The 16,319-nt window shown below is 44.5% G+C and overlaps 1 protein-coding gene across 10 annotated transcripts in view; it reads left to right on the forward strand.

Moving 5' to 3' along the window:
- Positions 1-4,327: 4,327 nt before the first annotated feature.
- The window catches only part of ING2 (inhibitor of growth family member 2), a 98,391-nt gene continuing 86,399 nt past the window's right edge, over positions 4,328-16,319 (forward strand). For 7 of the 10 annotated variants that reach the window (XM_042982929.1, XM_042982928.1, XM_042982934.1 and 4 more), the window contains exons 1-2: positions 4,328-4,675; positions 9,645-12,970. In XM_042982929.1, coding sequence (XP_042838863.1) covers positions 4,504-4,675; positions 9,645-10,315 — 843 coding nt within the window. In that variant the 5' untranslated portion in view covers positions 4,328-4,503 and the 3' untranslated portion in view covers positions 10,316-12,970. Of the gene's footprint in view, positions 4,676-5,998; positions 6,224-9,644; positions 12,971-15,460; positions 15,569-16,319 lie in introns of those variants that run through there. The other 3 variants (XM_042982930.1, XM_042982932.1, XM_042982937.1) reach the window with 2 other exon arrangements.

Here is a 16,319-nt window from a genome sequence, read left to right on the forward strand (position 1 = left end):
CTGAAATCACAGGTAGGAAGCTTAACCCACTGAGCTAACCAGGAGCCCTAAAGTGATTTTCTTCGATTTCCTTATACTTTTAACAGTGTTTTCTAACTATCCAAATACCCTCCTTACAAAAACACTGCTATTTGCTTCACTGAATTAAATAGGAAATTAACTGCCTGTTTTTTGGTTTTTTTTTGGAAATTAACTGCCTCTTACTGGTTTAGAAAAAAATCTAACCAAATGCAAGATATGGAACTTGTGTGGATCCTGCTAAACCTGTAAAAAGATATTGAGACAATGGGGAAATTTGGACATTTTAATTGTCTGGATATTAAATGATAGATAATTGTCTTGATGGGATAATGGAATCGTGGGTATGTTTTTATTTATTTATTTATTTAATTTTTTTTTTAACGTTTATTTATTTTTGAGACAGAGACAAAGCATGAATGGGGGAGGGTCAGAGAGAGGGAGACACAGAATCTGAAACAGGCTCCAGGCTCTGAGCTGTCAGCACAGAGCCCGACGCGGGGCTCGAACTCACGGACAGCGAGATCATGACCTGAGCCGAAGTCGGCCGCTTAACCAACTGAGCTACCCCAGAGCCCTTGTTTTTATTTTTTAATGTTTATTTATTTTTGAGGAGAGAGACTGAGCAGGAGGGGCAGAGAGAGAGGGAGACACAGAATCCAAAGCAGGCTCCAGGCTCTATGTTGTCAGCACAGAGCCTGACACAGGTCTCGAACCCCTGAGCCGTGAGATCATGACCAGAGCTGAAGTCAGAGGCTTAACCACCTGAGCCATCCAGGCGCTCTAGTGAGCATGTTTTTTAAAAAATTCTCTTATCCCTCCACATTTAAAGTATTTACAGGTAAAATGAACAGTCCAGCAGGAGATAGGAAGTGTAGAAGGCTACAGATGAAATAATATTGGCCATATATTGATAAATATTCAAGCTGGTGAATAGTGCATTAGGATTTATTGTATTATTACCTCAATTTTTGTGTGTGTTTGAAATTTTCCATAATAAAAAAGTGTTAAAAACATTAAGAAGTAGAAAGAAGAAAAGCATTTCAAATTTAATTGGCCTGACTTAAGCAATAGCTGAAATTTTCTCAGGTGGTATCTTTAGGAATCCTTCAGAACTATCTGCTAATTTTCTTTTCTTTAAGTTTTGCGTTTTTTAATGTTTATTCATTTTTGAGAGACAGAGAGAGAGAGAGAGAGAGAGAGTGCACAAGCTGGGGAGGGGCAGAGACAGAGTGGGGGACAGAAGATTCAAAGCAGGCTCAGCACTGTCAGCTCAGAGCCTGATGCAGGGCTCGAACTCACCAATTGTGATATCATGATCTAAGCTGAAGTCAGAGGCTTAACTGACTCAGCCACCCAGGCACCCTCCCCTGCTAATTTTGTTTTCAATGAGAGTTTGAAGCTATTGCCCTCCCCTCTCACAATATAAATAAAGCTTATAAGACAAACGTTTAGAGGCATAAACATTTCCCACCAGGGACCTCTTAAAAGAAACTGATTTCAAAATTACAGGTAATCCCAGACACTTGGTACTAATCTGGGGGAGTCAGTTACTTATCTTTTTTAGGGTTACTTAATGGTAGAAAACAGTTTGAAGAGCAAATAATATGCCTTTTTGCTTTATCAGAGGACTTGATATCACCAATTAATTCCTACATTGCAAAGAACTGGGGGCTTTTAGATTTTGCATTTAGCAGAGTAAGGGAACCCAATGTGAAAACCCCCCAAATGTCCAGGTAAGTGATTACTGAGAAGAAAAGAACATCATAAATAACCAAAGGTCAAGAATTGAGTTTAGGGAATACGGTGATTTCTTTTTTTTCCAAGTTAGTACTCTCTCCACACAGTGTGCTCTCACAGGTATGGTAGGAAGAAGCCTTTGATTAGCTTATATTAATTTAGCCAAAAAAAAAAAAAAAAAAAAAAAGCACGTCTGAAATAATTCACACCCCCTCCCCCCATATTAGAGTGTTTTTTACACGCTTAGGCCAACACAAGCTGAAAAAAAATCACCATTTGGATTTTTTGCTTCCTTTCAGCCTGTTTAACAAGAGTCACGAAAGGTGAAAATAATGTATAAAAGATCTCCATTACCATACTCAGCCTCTCTTCCTCTCTTCTTGCTCTAGCTTCTTGGACCGAATAGTCTAAGCAGCCTGCATCACTGCCTTTCTTGCTTCTGGTTTCTAACCACGTGTCCTATCTGCCAGCGGATTACTTCTCAGGCTGAATAAAACCCATAGGCGCATTCAGTGTCTAACCTGAATCGGTAAATAACAAGGCATCTTGCATTATTTGGGGCTTCCAATAAGGACTCGGTGATTCAAATCCATGAATAAGAAAACAGTAGGGTTCAGGTAAAAACCAAAACATTCAATTTTTAACAGTGACGGGTTTTTGATAAGACCTGTCTGCTTAATCTGAAAGATTTTAAAGAATGACAACAATGAAATCCCTAGACGATTCTCAGAAACACATCACCCTGTACTGCCTGGGTCGGTTTAATATTCAAGTAGTCAAAACCACAAAAGTGTCACAGTATAGTAACACGAGGCAATCTCCGAGTCCCGAGCAATATTTTTATTATTCCCAAGACGCCGAATTTCCTGGAGGGCTTTTTGTTTGAAATTTAGCATTTCCAGCAGATCAGCGTCTAGATTTCTCTTTGCACGTCAATGGGTACTTCTACTAACAGATGTTTTCAAAGTGCTCTAAATAGGTCACCGTACAGGTGTACCACCGCTGCGAACGAACTGGATAGAAGGAGAAATCCAAGTTCAACACCCACTTACGTTTCCTTTTTAATTCAAAGGTACTACTCGGAATAGGACTTGTGTTCATAGACACTCTACGAAAATCCTCCGCGGATTCGTTCTATTTACAGCCATGTCTTTCAAAAACACATGTTAGCATATACTCTGAGAGTCCATCTGGAATTAAAAGGAGCTCTTCTGCAGGGCGTTTCATTTGGCACTACGCAAAAATTAAGCCCTGAAAGTCGATCACGTACACAGGGACGCGGGCCTGATTACAGATTAGGCTTTTATTCTTTCGCTTCTTCCCGACCCCGTGGTTTTCAGCCTTAGGATAAAAAGAGATGAAAAGGGGGTGCTGCGCCCCTCACGCCTTCTGTAAGCGTCGCCTACGTTGCATGTCTAAACGTTCTGACACCGGGAGGGGGGAAAAATTCTTTCTTAAAGGTGGCCTATTGGACGAACACGTTTCTGGGGGCAGATGCAGCCTAAACTAAAGAGGAATCCTGAAGGTGGACAAAACCTGCGAGGCACTTCGGCGGCGGCGGACCTCCCGCGTCTGAGAAAGGGCGGAAAACACTAAAGCCAGGAGGGAGATTTAAAAGCGAGCGGCCTAAAAGGGAAGGAAAACGCAGGGGGCACGCGGGAGCTCCGCCTACCTCGGCTACCAGCCCTCCCCGGCGCTCCGTGAGCCGGAAAGCCGCGGCGGGAGGAGGGCCGGGGCCCGCGGGCAGCGCTGAGGCGGCGGCCGGGCGAGCCGCGGCGGCTCGGCGGGAACTCCGCCGCCGAGCATGCCGGGAGCCGCGCCCGCTGCACGCTGGGTCGCGTAGTTCCCGCGGGCCTTACTCCAGGTTGTAGCGAAAAGCGGCCGGCCGCCTGCTGCTCTTTTAAGGCCTCGCGAGCTGCCGCGCCAGATCCACCTGATGGGGAAAATGTCGGTAACGCCCGGCCGAGGGAGCTGGACCAAGATTCCCCCGGCCTGTGGGAAAGACGAGAGGAAGGACTCAGCCACCTTCCCGCTCAAGTCCCATTCAGGCATTGAGCAAAGAGGCGGGCTTGACAGCGCTTCCCCTTTAAGAGGGGGCGGGGCGCAGCCTGCCGTTTGGCCGTCCTCCGCACCCTCCCTCCGGGCCGAAAGTTGACAGACCAATCGCCCGGGTGGCGGAGGGAAGGCGGGAGAATGCGAACCCTTCGGTAGGGCGGTAGGGGCGGGCCCCCGGCCTTATTAGGAGTAAGTCCTGCGCAGGCGCAGAGGCGGCCACAGGCGGAGGGGCGGGGGCAGTCCAGTGAGAGACTCTCCTACAGGCTCGGAGGGTGATTGGGAGAAGAGGGGGCAGCGAGGGGCTTGTCATGGGGATCCGTGCTACGAGACGGCATTGGTAGCATCTGGGGACTCCCGGGGGGACAGGAAGTGTCAACGCCCGGGACCCCGGCGCCAGCTCCGCTGGGGGGATCCCCGCTGCTCTAGTCTTTGGGAGGGAGGGGAAAAAGGAGGGAGCCCTGATCTCGCCCCGCCCCTGGGCTTGTTACCGCGGGGGCGGGGAGTGAGGGCTTCTTTTGGGGGGAGTGGAGATCGGGGGACTCGGCTGTGCCCTCTTGAGCGGCGGCCGGTGTCCCCGCGGCGCCGGGCTGCCGAGCAGAGGAGCCGCGGCGGCCGTGGCTGTTGCATGTGTGGCTGCTGGATGCGGAGGCGGCGGCGGCGGCGGCGGCGAGGAGCAGCAGCGGCGGCAGGATGTTAGGGCAGCAGCAGCAGCAACTATACTCGTCGGCCGCGCTCCTGACCGGGGAGCGGAGCCGGCTCCTCACCTGCTACGTGCAGGACTACCTCGAGTGTGTGGAGTCGCTGCCCCACGACATGCAGAGGAACGTGTCTGTGCTTCGGGAGCTGGACAACAAATATCAAGGTAGGGGGCCGCGGAGCTGCGTGTGCGGGTCCTCCCCTCGGTCGGATTCGCTGGCCTCCGGGCACTGTCGCTCGGAGGCTGCCCGGGGAAGTGCCACTTTCCATTTCTCCTGTGACAGTCTCCCCGAGTGCACAGAGGGGGTCTGGTGTGTGGGACGGGGGAGAGGGACTGGAGACCGCGTTCGGGGCCCTCCCTTCCCCCGCTGCGGTCGGCGAGGACCTCTATGGGGTATCACGGGTGGGGGTGGGGGCCGCTCGTCAGCCCCCGCTGCAGACCCAGCGGCTGCAGCTGGTGTGGAAAGGAATCAGCCATTTTAAGCAGCATTTGTTCCGGCGCTTGCCTGCCCGGTGCCGCAGACCCTCCTGCCCCGGCGAGGGAGCGTGCAGCCGGGCGGGGGGCTGTAGGGAGTGAGCGGCCGGCCGCAGCCGGACACCCGCTGGTCTCCCGGGCCTGGCTTTCCCCGTCTCCTCCGACCCCCACCCCGAGAGCAGATGCATTGGAACGTGCGGGGGGGGGGGAGGGGGCGGGAGAGGGCCGCGAAGGCGGACTCGGGGAGGTCCCTCCCTCCGCTCTCCGGCTCCCGGCTCGGGAATTGAGTTCGTTCCCTTCTCCCGCCCCAGGGAAAGTTCCGGGCCGCAGCCTTTTCCTCTGAGCCTTCAGCCAAATGGTTAAAAGGGGAGGGGTCCTCGCGGGGAAAGGAAGAGGGGTGTGTGTGTGGCGGGGAGGGCCTCCGTCCCTGGGGGCGGGGCCTGAGGGCGTGACGTAGGGCATGGGAGGGGCGCGGACGGGCGCGCTCCCGCCCGCCTCGAAGATGGCTGGTGCCCGGAAGGTTTGGGCGGAGTTGGCTGGTTGGGAGGTGTCGGAACGTTGCAGGACGTTAATTCGTCCCTAGCGCAGTCGATGTTGGGGTTTGGGACATATTTGTCGTGGTTTTTCGACTCTTTCTCAACCACTCAACCACTCAATCAGGACGAGGAAACATTCAGCTAACTAGGACCATCGCTGGCTCTAGCACCGCGTAGGTTCCGGGCCTTGCGTCACTTCCGGGCCCCAGGTGGAAGTGGGTGGTTGACAAGGCAACCGCCTGGCGTCCTTTAACCCATGGGTCCCTCCTTCGCCAAGTTTGAGTAATGAGGCAAAAGCCACCCTTTGTGGTCAGAAAACTAAGAAAGGGAATCAGCCTTTCCTGCAGAGAGTATCATTTATCATCCACTATTGGTTGACTTTGGCCTGCTACTAGGAGGGGAGAAGTTTAGATGGGGAGCCGTTTCGCGTTTACTAACCCTGATCAAGGAACAGACCTTGGACATAATGTGGGAACAGCCATACGGACTTCAAAAAGATAACTTTTGGACCCCATTCTTTGTTTTTCTAGGCCCTCCACTAATCTTATGATTTAGTCTCAAAGGAACCCACTTCTGGGGTGACATTTTCTGACCTGTAGCATATTAGAATATTTAAGTGCCTCTGTGTTTTTGAATCTATAACTTATTTCTGCCTTCTGAATCCATACGATAGGGCTGATGATAGGACTGATCTCTGTTAGGGGGAAAGCGAATTAAATAGTGATTACTTACTGGGTGTCATTGCTGTGTCCGATCCAGAACATTATTTCATAATTCTCTGAAGTAAACATTTATTTTACTAAGGAGTTAAAATTTACAAGGAGTTTAAGTCACTTGTTCACTTAATTAGGTGGGGAAGTAGCCTGTCTCCTCCATGTACACAGCCTTGCTTTTAAACTATTAACGTTGTATACAAGCTTTTTTCAAACACTCTAAAGGTATTTTCTACAGACAATGGAGCACATACATGAAGTATAGCCTGAGAATGACACATATGTGCTTAAGAATTGTATATTGGGGCGCCTGGGTGGCGCAGTCAGTTAAGCGTCCGACTTCAGCCAGGTCACGATCTCGCGGTCCCTGAGTTCGAGCCCCGCGTCAGGCTCTGGGCTGATGGCTCGGAGCCTGGAGCCTGTTTCCGATTCTGTGTCTCCCTCTCTCTCTGCCCCTCCCCCGTTCATGCTCTGTCTCTCTCTGTCCCCCCAAAAATAAAAATTAAAAAACGTTGAAAAAAAATTTAAGAATTGTATATTGAACATTTTTAGTTTTTCAGATAGTAACTGAAGTTTGTAAAGCTTGCATGTTTTTGCATTTCTTCACAGACATATTTGCCTTCACAAGAGTTCAGCTATTTTCATTTTAATTGGGGAGGGAAAATTGGTTACAGGGAAATCTGCCATGTTGACCATCTAGAATTGTGCTAAGTAGCTCTGGTAACATGAGAAACAGTATTAGGCTTTAAAAGATTGAGAGATTATAAACATTTTCAGCTCTCTTAAGATTGTGGTCAGCTTCAAGATTAAGGTAAGACAAGTATCTGGTTTTCAGTCTGTGCCTGTGCTTACCAAGCTCTGCTTCCACAGGTTTATGTTCATTAGCTTTATATACTTCTGTGTTCTTGGTTCAGATTTCATATGCTTTTTGTTTCTTTGCTAGTCCTTAGGCATTTTCTGTTTTTGGATGTAAAACTTACGGCAGTATTTAGTGATATGAATTATACGAGAAGTCAAAAAAATTTCTCTCCTATTTGAGACACCTTCAGAAATTACTGGAGAATCTTAAAAGTAACCTTAAAGACTTTAAAAATAGAGAAATGAAGAAAACAATTTCACAATCGAAGTATTTATTATAGGACCTGGTTATTAGAGAACCTCAATTTTTGTTACAATATTCTTGTTCCTAATGTCTTGGGCAAATAATCATTGAAGAAAAAATTAATACTTAATTTCAAGTGCTTTCCGTGCAGCTTAGTAGCAAATGCTTCAAGGGCAGAGCCAGACATACGTATGTGGCAGAGTTCAAAGTCTGGGGTTGTTACCTCTTGAACTTCATTTTCTTCACATATGGAAGTGATAGCGTCCACATAAGGTCGCTGTGGGGATTAAATGAGAAAATCTTTATCACATACAAGGGCCCTAGTAAGTGTTAGCTTCCTTTCTTCTTTCACTACGTAATTAAGATGTCTTAGAAATGTGAATTTTTCTCATGCATAGTATCATATCAGTGTGCTTGTATGGTATGATATAATTAGCCTCAAATCCTGATAGTTAGGTACAGAATATTTAAAATAAGGTTTACCTTTATTTTTTAATCCTCAAATTTTGTCTGCGGGGAAAATATGTAATGTCCTTATTTTTCCTGGAGAAAAATTACGTTCTTAAGAAAGTCACCCAGCCAGGCAAATGGGCTAGATGTGAACTTTGTTTTAAAATATGCTGTGCAGGTACGAGTACCCTCAAATGTGCGGTGGCATTTTGTCACGTATCCCGGGTTAAGCAGTTGTCCAGCACATGTGAGTACTTCTAATTTCTAGGGAGGAGTTAATTCATAAGAGTTGTGTTGAATGCCTGCTTTGTGTTAACATTTCTCGGAGACAGCCTAATGTATGCATTTTACTCGTCTAGCATTTCTGTTCTTGTTAAAGTAATAATATTGGAAGGCAAAATGATGGTATGCCATGTGCTGGTAATAATATTAGGATGTAAAACAGTGATATGCCATGTGGTGTGATCAATTAGAGTTAATTTTTGTTTCTCTCCCTTTAGTAAGACAGAACTCAGCTGGCGTTGTATCTCAGAGGGACAAGAAATAGAACAATAGAATAGAATAGAAATTTAATCTTACGTAAATTTTTGGTGACATCTGGAACTCTATTTTCAGATTTTTGTATGCCTTCTAGTGACTCAGACATTTTTAATTGATTTAAATGTGTCCCACATGCTATACAATACCAAAATCAGCAGTTCAAAAAGCTTAGAACCAACTGCTGAGTTATCTACAAAAGCAGAGTGATCCGGTGCTGACTTTACTGTAATTGTATTAGTAGCTTCGTCAGTTGATGCCAGAATGGGAACCTAACCCCACTCTGTAAATAGCTTGGTTTTCAGAATCTCCCCTATGGTAAAATAAGAGAGCCATTAAAACTAATATGGGGGGTGGGGGAAGAGTGACTCGTGTCTGCTTTGTTTGAGTGTGCAGGGATATGATACGCAAGTAAAGGTGTAATGTCTCTCTGGAGTCATGTAGCAAGTCATTGATTGAGCTGTAAATCCTGTAAACACGGTTGGACAGTAGTCTGTACCCAGTTTTAGAACCTAAGTTTTACAGTTGAAGTCTGGCATGTAAATTTCATTACAGTGAGTGTTTTGAGGTTCACGTGAAGTGTAGGTGACTTCACTAGGTGGGCTATAAAGTGGCATACAGTGTTCTTGCCCATGTATTAATTAGTGCATACATCTCTTATCCTTTTTTTTTTTTTTTTTTCTCTTTAAGTAAGTTCAGTGCCCAATGTGGGGCTTGGACTCATAAGCCTGAGATCAGGAGTCACATGCTTTACCAACTGAGCCAGCCAGGCACCCCCTCTTATCTTTGTTAATATAAATTACTGAGTATTAGAAAGCTTTGTAAAAAATAAACACATAAATAAATAAGAAAAAAGAAAAGAAAGAAAGCTTTATATTCTTCTTATTAGTTTATTTCTTTAAAAAAATTTTTTAATGTCTTATTTCTATTTTTGAGAAAGAGAAAGACAGAGTATGAGCTGGAGAGGGGCAGAGAGAGAGGAAGACCCAGAATCTGAAACAGGCTCCAGACTGAGCTGTCAGCACAGAGCCTGACATGGGGCTCGAACCCAGGAGATTACAGCCTGAGCCAAAGTTGGACGCTTAACCGACTGAGCCACCCAGGCACCCCTTATTAGTTTATTTCTAAATATACTTTCATATTGGATAACGTCTGGTTTTTCTAGGGGAAATAATTTTTTTAGTGTATACATACCATAGAGGAGACTGGTTTTATGATTTGAGTTCATTCAACTTTACCAATTCTGTGAACCATAACTAACTTGAAAAATATCACATGTGCTAATGCACAATAATGTTCTGGCTTTTCTCTTCTGTTTTTAGAAACGTTAAAGGAAATTGATGATGTCTATGAAAAATACAAGAAAGAAGATGATTCAAACCAGAAAAAACGCCTACAGCAGCATCTCCAGAGAGCATTAATCAATAGTCAGGAATTGGGAGATGAAAAAATTCAGATTGTCACGCAGATGCTCGAATTGGTGGAAAATCGGGCAAGGCAGATGGAGCTGCATTCACAGTGCTTTCAGGATCCTGCTGAAGGTGAGCGCGCCTCGGAGAGGGCAAAGATGGATTCCAGCCAACCAGAAAGATCTTCCAGGAGACCCCGCAGACAGAGAACCAGTGAAAGCCGTGATTTATGCCACATGACGAATGGGATTGAAGACTGTGATGATCAGCCACCTAAAGAAAAGAAATCCAAGTCAGCCAAGAAAAAGAAGCGCTCCAAGGCCAAGCAGGAGAGGGAAGCTTCGCCTGTTGAGTTTGCAATAGATCCCAATGAACCTACGTACTGTTTATGTAACCAAGTGTCTTATGGGGAAATGATCGGATGTGACAATGAACAGTGTCCAATTGAATGGTTTCACTTTTCATGTGTCTCACTCACCTATAAACCAAAGGGGAAATGGTATTGCCCAAAGTGCAGGGGAGATAATGAGAAAACAATGGACAAAAGTACTGAGAAGGCAAAAAAGGATAGAAGATCGAGGTAGTAAATGCCATCCACATTTTAAAAGGTTATTTGTCTTTTATATAATTCTTTCAGAATTTACTTTCAGAAAATGTTTTAGGGTAAATGCATAAGACTATGCAATAATTTTTAATCATTAGTATTAACGGTGTATTAAACGTTGTTGTACTTTGTCTGTGACCTTAATTTTCTGCACTGAATTACCAAATATTTTAAACCAGGTAGTCTTTAGATCGCCTGACGAAAGGAGCAGGGAATAGGGAGAGGGGGGTGTGAGCGTTAGAACTTCACAAACCAGGCCTATTTCATTTTCATTGAAAACTACAATGCTGTTTCTGAGGTAAACACCAAAGTTTTGCTAGTATTTTAGTTCTCTGTGCTTTAAAAATTTAGACGAAGTTGGAGTTCTCTGTAAGCATTCAGATCATCTTGGGTAATTTAAGGTATGAACACTACATTTAAAGCTTCTTTCTCCCTAGCCCCATTTATACATACACTTGTTCATCTCTAGGCTTCCATGAATTTAAGGAGCTAGAGATAAGAATAATTTGGGATTCCATGTGGAATAATGTGCTCTTATTAGAGTATTTGCTGCTGTATTTTCCTTAGTAGCATTTTGATACACTGTCAGTAGCCCATTTGTAAATGCCTTCCTGCTGCATCATAGATACATTTAATCTAGTGCTTAATAAGGGAGTTGTGTTTTGTTTTGTTTTAATTGGGACAGGCAAGCATAGTTAGGATACCAAAAATGGTGCCATTGGCTTATATTGGAAAATTTGGGGTTCTGTAGTATCATGGTTCAAGGTTGAGCAATTTAGGAAAAGCATCTTCTTTAAAAACATTTTCCACGTGACCCACTGCTGAGTTGCCTAGCCACGGGCCTATCAGTGGGGACAAGGGCATATACTAGTCTTTAAATATTGCCTTTATGTCAAACAGGAGTTTCAATAGTTTTGCTAGTGGCTATAGTTGATTTCTGTCCCAATCAGTGATTATATATTATTTTAAGTAATAGTGTATTCACTTTCACTTTCTGGTACTGGTGCTGTTTGATGTTTTCATGTTTAATGAACTAATTTCATTATAACAATGCAATTAATAATGTATTTGTAAATTGAATTTTCCAAGATCCTGGTACTTTAAGAGTAAGCATATTGATGGATATATATGAACATATATTCGGAGAATTGTTTGGTCTGGGGGAGGAGGCAGATGATTGACCAGTCCTTTAAATCTGTGTGTAACGTAACTTTTTATTCCTCATTTCTTCCTAATCTGATGATCTCGATTCTTTTTGATTAGCGTGAAAAATTCTGTCTGCTTGTTTGGAACAAAAAAAAAAAATTGTTTTTTCTTCTTCTGACTCTCCTGTGTGACTTTTAGGCATGTTATTTCCTCTCATCTGGGTGTCCGGTTACATATCTGTAATACAAAATACAAGGTTGGCTTCAGTATCTCCAAGGTTCTTTTGAAATCTATAGTTTTTGCACTATGGTAAGGATTTTAATAATCAAATGACTTGTTTTTCTCTTTTGTTAATTTTGTCCCTCATCCTGAGATATGAAGATACTTTAAAGGTGATCTTTGAGATAGGTAAATGCACAATATTTGATTAACTTCTGTCCTAAGGATATTTTGCTTGATGACTGGAACTAGTTGGTTATATTACTTCTTGAGCGAGAAGTATTAGACAGCATGATGAAGAATTTATTTGTTGTAACATAGTTGAGTTGTAAAGACATTCTTTTCTCTCTTGAAAATACAGCATTTTGTCTTAGTGATGACATCCTTATTACCAAGATAGAGCTGTTTACCTGACACCATTAAAAATATCGGTATGTACAAAGTCTCCAAAAGCTTTCAGATGTCACTATATGGAAGTCACCGCTTTTTCATACGTTAAATTTCCCTTAGCTTATGGGGAAAACAAAATAAACTTCATAACAGAGGCCCCAAATTTGGATTAGGCTTGCTAGGAAAACAGACATGGAAAATCCTGTAAAATGTGCTCTCTTCAAGACCTAATGTTTGAAACAGTCTTATTCTTATGAATTTTTTTGTTTGTTTTCTGTACCATACCACACAGGAAATAGAAGTCTTAAGTTTGCATAATATTTTGACTGGGATTTCTTTTTTAAGTATTCTAGGTTTCATATACTATCTCTTATCGTGGTTATTAACTCATGCTATAAACCAGGGGTTCCTAAACTTGTCTCATATTAGAGTTACTTCAAGAGTTTCAAGAAATACAGATATCTCTCTCCCACACCCAACAATTGTGATCTCATTCATTTGGAATGTGGCTGAAACATTAGAATTTTTTTTTTAATCCCCAGGTGATTCTAACATACAGAAAAGTTTTAGAACCACTGCCATATTATGAAAATTTGAACCTGTTCGAAACTGGGTGTCTTCTCTACATTCAGACTTACGGGACTCTGAAGCACATCTAAGTTCTGAAACACGTGCAAGAGGTTGTCCCTCGCACCCAACAGTCTACCAACACTTGAAGACGCCACACTCGAGTGCTGCTTGTGTGCTGTTCTAAGCAGTGGCGGTTTCGAAGACAATCCTTGCTCACACACCAGACATTCTGATGGTCAGATATATGTAATGGTAGGGAACGGTTTAGAGGGGAGTAAAGCAGAAGAACAGAAAACGGATGGAAAGAGAGGTGAGTCTTAATTGTGGTGATTAAAGAAGGTCTCGAAGGAAGTGATCTTGGAGCTGAGGCCAGAGGGGGAAATAAGGGAGGCAGGCAGAGGTTTAAGGGAGAGAGGGGTAAAAACAAGCTCATCAGTTTAGCTAGAACACTTGACACAGTGTGGAAGGGACTAGAAACTGCTGACTCTCGAAAGCCATGGTAGGAAATTGGGGAAAGGTTTATATTGAAGAGTTTTTTGACGATCACAGTGATCCTGCTGCACTCAAAATCTGGGGAGCCTTAGTGAAAATAAGGAGTCTCAGGAGACTCAGAAGCCTTTGCACAAGAAATATTGATGGCTTACGGTAGGACTCTGCTTAGGTCTTCGAGATTTTTTTATTTTTTAAATTCACAGGATTCCTATAGTTGCTTTTTAGCTTCAAATGGATATTAGCGAAACTTCAAGGATTTTGGCCCAGTGATTGGAAAGCAAAGAGATGACAAGGGTGACTCGGGTTTTGGGGTTGTGGGGAAAGATCAAGATTTCTGTTTGCATTTGGGTGTGAGATTCCTGATAGACTTCTTGTGGGATCCAACCTGGAGTTGAGGGAGGGGCCGGGAGCTAAACATGTGGAAATTAGCCTGTGAGTAGAGTTTAAAGCCATGTGACTAAAATCACTTGTAAACACGATTGCCTCTCAAATTTTTTTTAATGTTTGTTTGTTTATTTATCTATTTATTTATTTATTTATTTTGAGAGGGTAAGAGAGAATCCCAAGCAGGCTCCAAGCTCAGTGTGAATCCCAACCTGGGACTCGGTCTCAAGACCTTGAGATCATGACCTGACCTAAAATCAAGAGTCAGGATGCTTAACCCACCGAGCCACGGAGGCACCTCGAGTGCCTCTCAAATTTTTTTTTTTAATTAATTAATTTATTTATTTTTTAACGTTTATTTATTTTTGAGACAGGGAGAGACAGAGCATGAACAGGGGAGGGTCAGAGAGAGAGGGAGACACAGAATCTGAAACAGGCTCCAGGCTCTGAGCTGCCAGCACAGAGCCCGATGCGGGGCTCGAACCCACGGACTGTGAGATCATGACCTGAGTCAAAGTCCGGCGCTCAACCAACTGAGCCACCCAGGCGCCCCACCTCTCAAATTTTAATCTGCAGGAGTCACCTGTTTTTGTCAAAATGCAGACTTGGATTCAGTAGGTCTGGTATGGGGGCCTGAGATGCTACATTTCTGACAAGCTCCTCGGTGGGGCTGATGCTGCTGGCGGGGGGCGGGGGCGAACCTGCATTTTGTGGAACAACTGGGTGGATCCAGAAGAGGGAGGGGTGGGCCCTGTGGCGGTGGGAGGGGCGGAGAGGGAGCAAGAGAATCCCAGGCGGGACCGCGCTGTCAGCACAGAGCCCCGCACACCCGCACAGGGCTCCGTCTCATTACGTGCGATTGTGACCTGAGCCGAAATCAAGAGTGGGAAGCTTAACCGACTGAGCTACCCAGGCGCCTCAAGTTTTGGTGCGAAGGGAAGCATGATTGTAGCTGAGGTGAGCGAGCTAAGGGAGGATTGTAACTCCTAAGGAGACAATACAGCGTGACCATATTGGAATATTCCATTAGAAGGGGACGGATGCATGCTGTCAGGAGAAGCGGGTTATTGCAACAGTCACATCTGAACAGGCAGGCAACAAGGAGTGAGCGAGAACTGAGACTCGTGACGGGTTCATCTCAAACAGGCACAGGGACAGCTCCAGTTAATGTGTCAAAAAGGAAGGTGGTTTTTCAACTCACTTGTTAAGATCTGTATTTGCTCATCTGTTACTCACAAGGCACTGTTTTTAGGCCTCGGGGAATAAAAGTGATCGAGACGACAAAAATCCGTGTAACCTGGTGGTACTCAGGTTCTGCGAGTGAATAGGTGTGAATGCAGGCAGCTCGCTAGATTTGGTATTGAGAAAAGAGCTCGTTCTCTTCTAACAGCTCCCGCTTTCCCCGTGAAGGGCTGACACCGGGAAGGGACATGGGAAGTCTGCAGGAGTCCCGAGAGGTGTGTGCGAACGATCGCTGGGGACAGTGGGAGAGTGGCCGGGGAAGGCCGGTCCGATCCGGGGGTCAGCTGGAGCCTCGGGTCACAGCTTCAGATGAGCTGATAACTCATTCTTGTTGCCTGGATGCAAGCATGACAAAAGAGACGGACAAAATAGCAAAATTTCAAAATATCCCTACAGCGAGCTGGAAAAATTGCAGCCCTCCTCTCCTTTTTATATGCCCAGTAGGTGGCTTCCTCGGAGGGCTCTGTCCTCATCACCCCCACCCGACCTGGAGAAGGGGCTGTCTTCAAGGAGCAGTGAGGGTAGAAATAAGCCAGACAGCTCTTCAGCCCTTCCTGAATCAAGTGCTTATAGTTTGATGTATACTTTTATGTTTTAATTTTTTTTTAGAGGCAGAAAGAGCACGCGAGCAGGGGAGAGGGGAAGAGGGAGAGAGAGAATCTTAAAACCCACCCAATTGCAGGACTCCATCCCACAATGGAGAGGTCATGACCTGAGACGAAAACCAGGAGTCGGATGCTCAACCCACTGAGCCACGCAGGCGCCCTTGAAAATCTGTTTTAAGTAAAGTGTAAGTTACCTTGGAATTCGCTCACCATGTTGCCTAAACTCTATACATCAAGTAGAGAGACCAAAGGTCCCTGTCCTGTCCTACATGCGAGGTCAGTACCCTGATTGAGGACTCCAGAGATGTGGGCTTCTCTGGGCTCTGCAGTTTGTTCAGCCATAAAATGAGCGATTTAAGGTAAGGTTATGCTAAAAACGTGGTTATTATTAATCACATACCTTACAATTGATAGGAAAGAGTTCTTCTGGTCACAAACTTACTAATCGTGGAGTTTGTAAAACAAACAGTGTTTAGTTCATGTATGTGGTAGCTAGACTTTACAACGGGGTTTTCTAAACTTCGGACAATAACATGATCTTGATGGGTTTTTCCACGTCCACATCCCATTCTAATTTTATATTTATAGGAATTTACTTATTCAAGACTTTTCTTTAAAATGACTCACTTTTGGATGTCAGTTTATGTGTAAAAGAAAGCCTGTCACTTTGGTAAGTGGAAAATTGTCAAAGTATCACTTTGATTGGATTACCTTAAAATATAATGAAAACAAAGTCGTGTTATTAAATTCCAGCTAGGTAGTATCATTGTGAAAACAGAGCCCCAAATCTGCTCTCCCTTTTTAGACGTGTGATTAGTAAATAATATTGGGTAAGGGTAAAAGAGACAAATAAACACCGAGTCAAGTCTCTTCTGCATGATGTAACCAAAAGGATTTGAAGAGAATATTGAGGGGCGCCTGAGTGGCTCAGTCGGC

This window comes from Panthera tigris, chromosome B1 (assembly GCF_018350195.1).
Source record: "Panthera tigris isolate Pti1 chromosome B1, P.tigris_Pti1_mat1.1, whole genome shotgun sequence".
NCBI classification, from domain to species: Eukaryota; Metazoa; Chordata; class Mammalia; order Carnivora; family Felidae; genus Panthera; species Panthera tigris.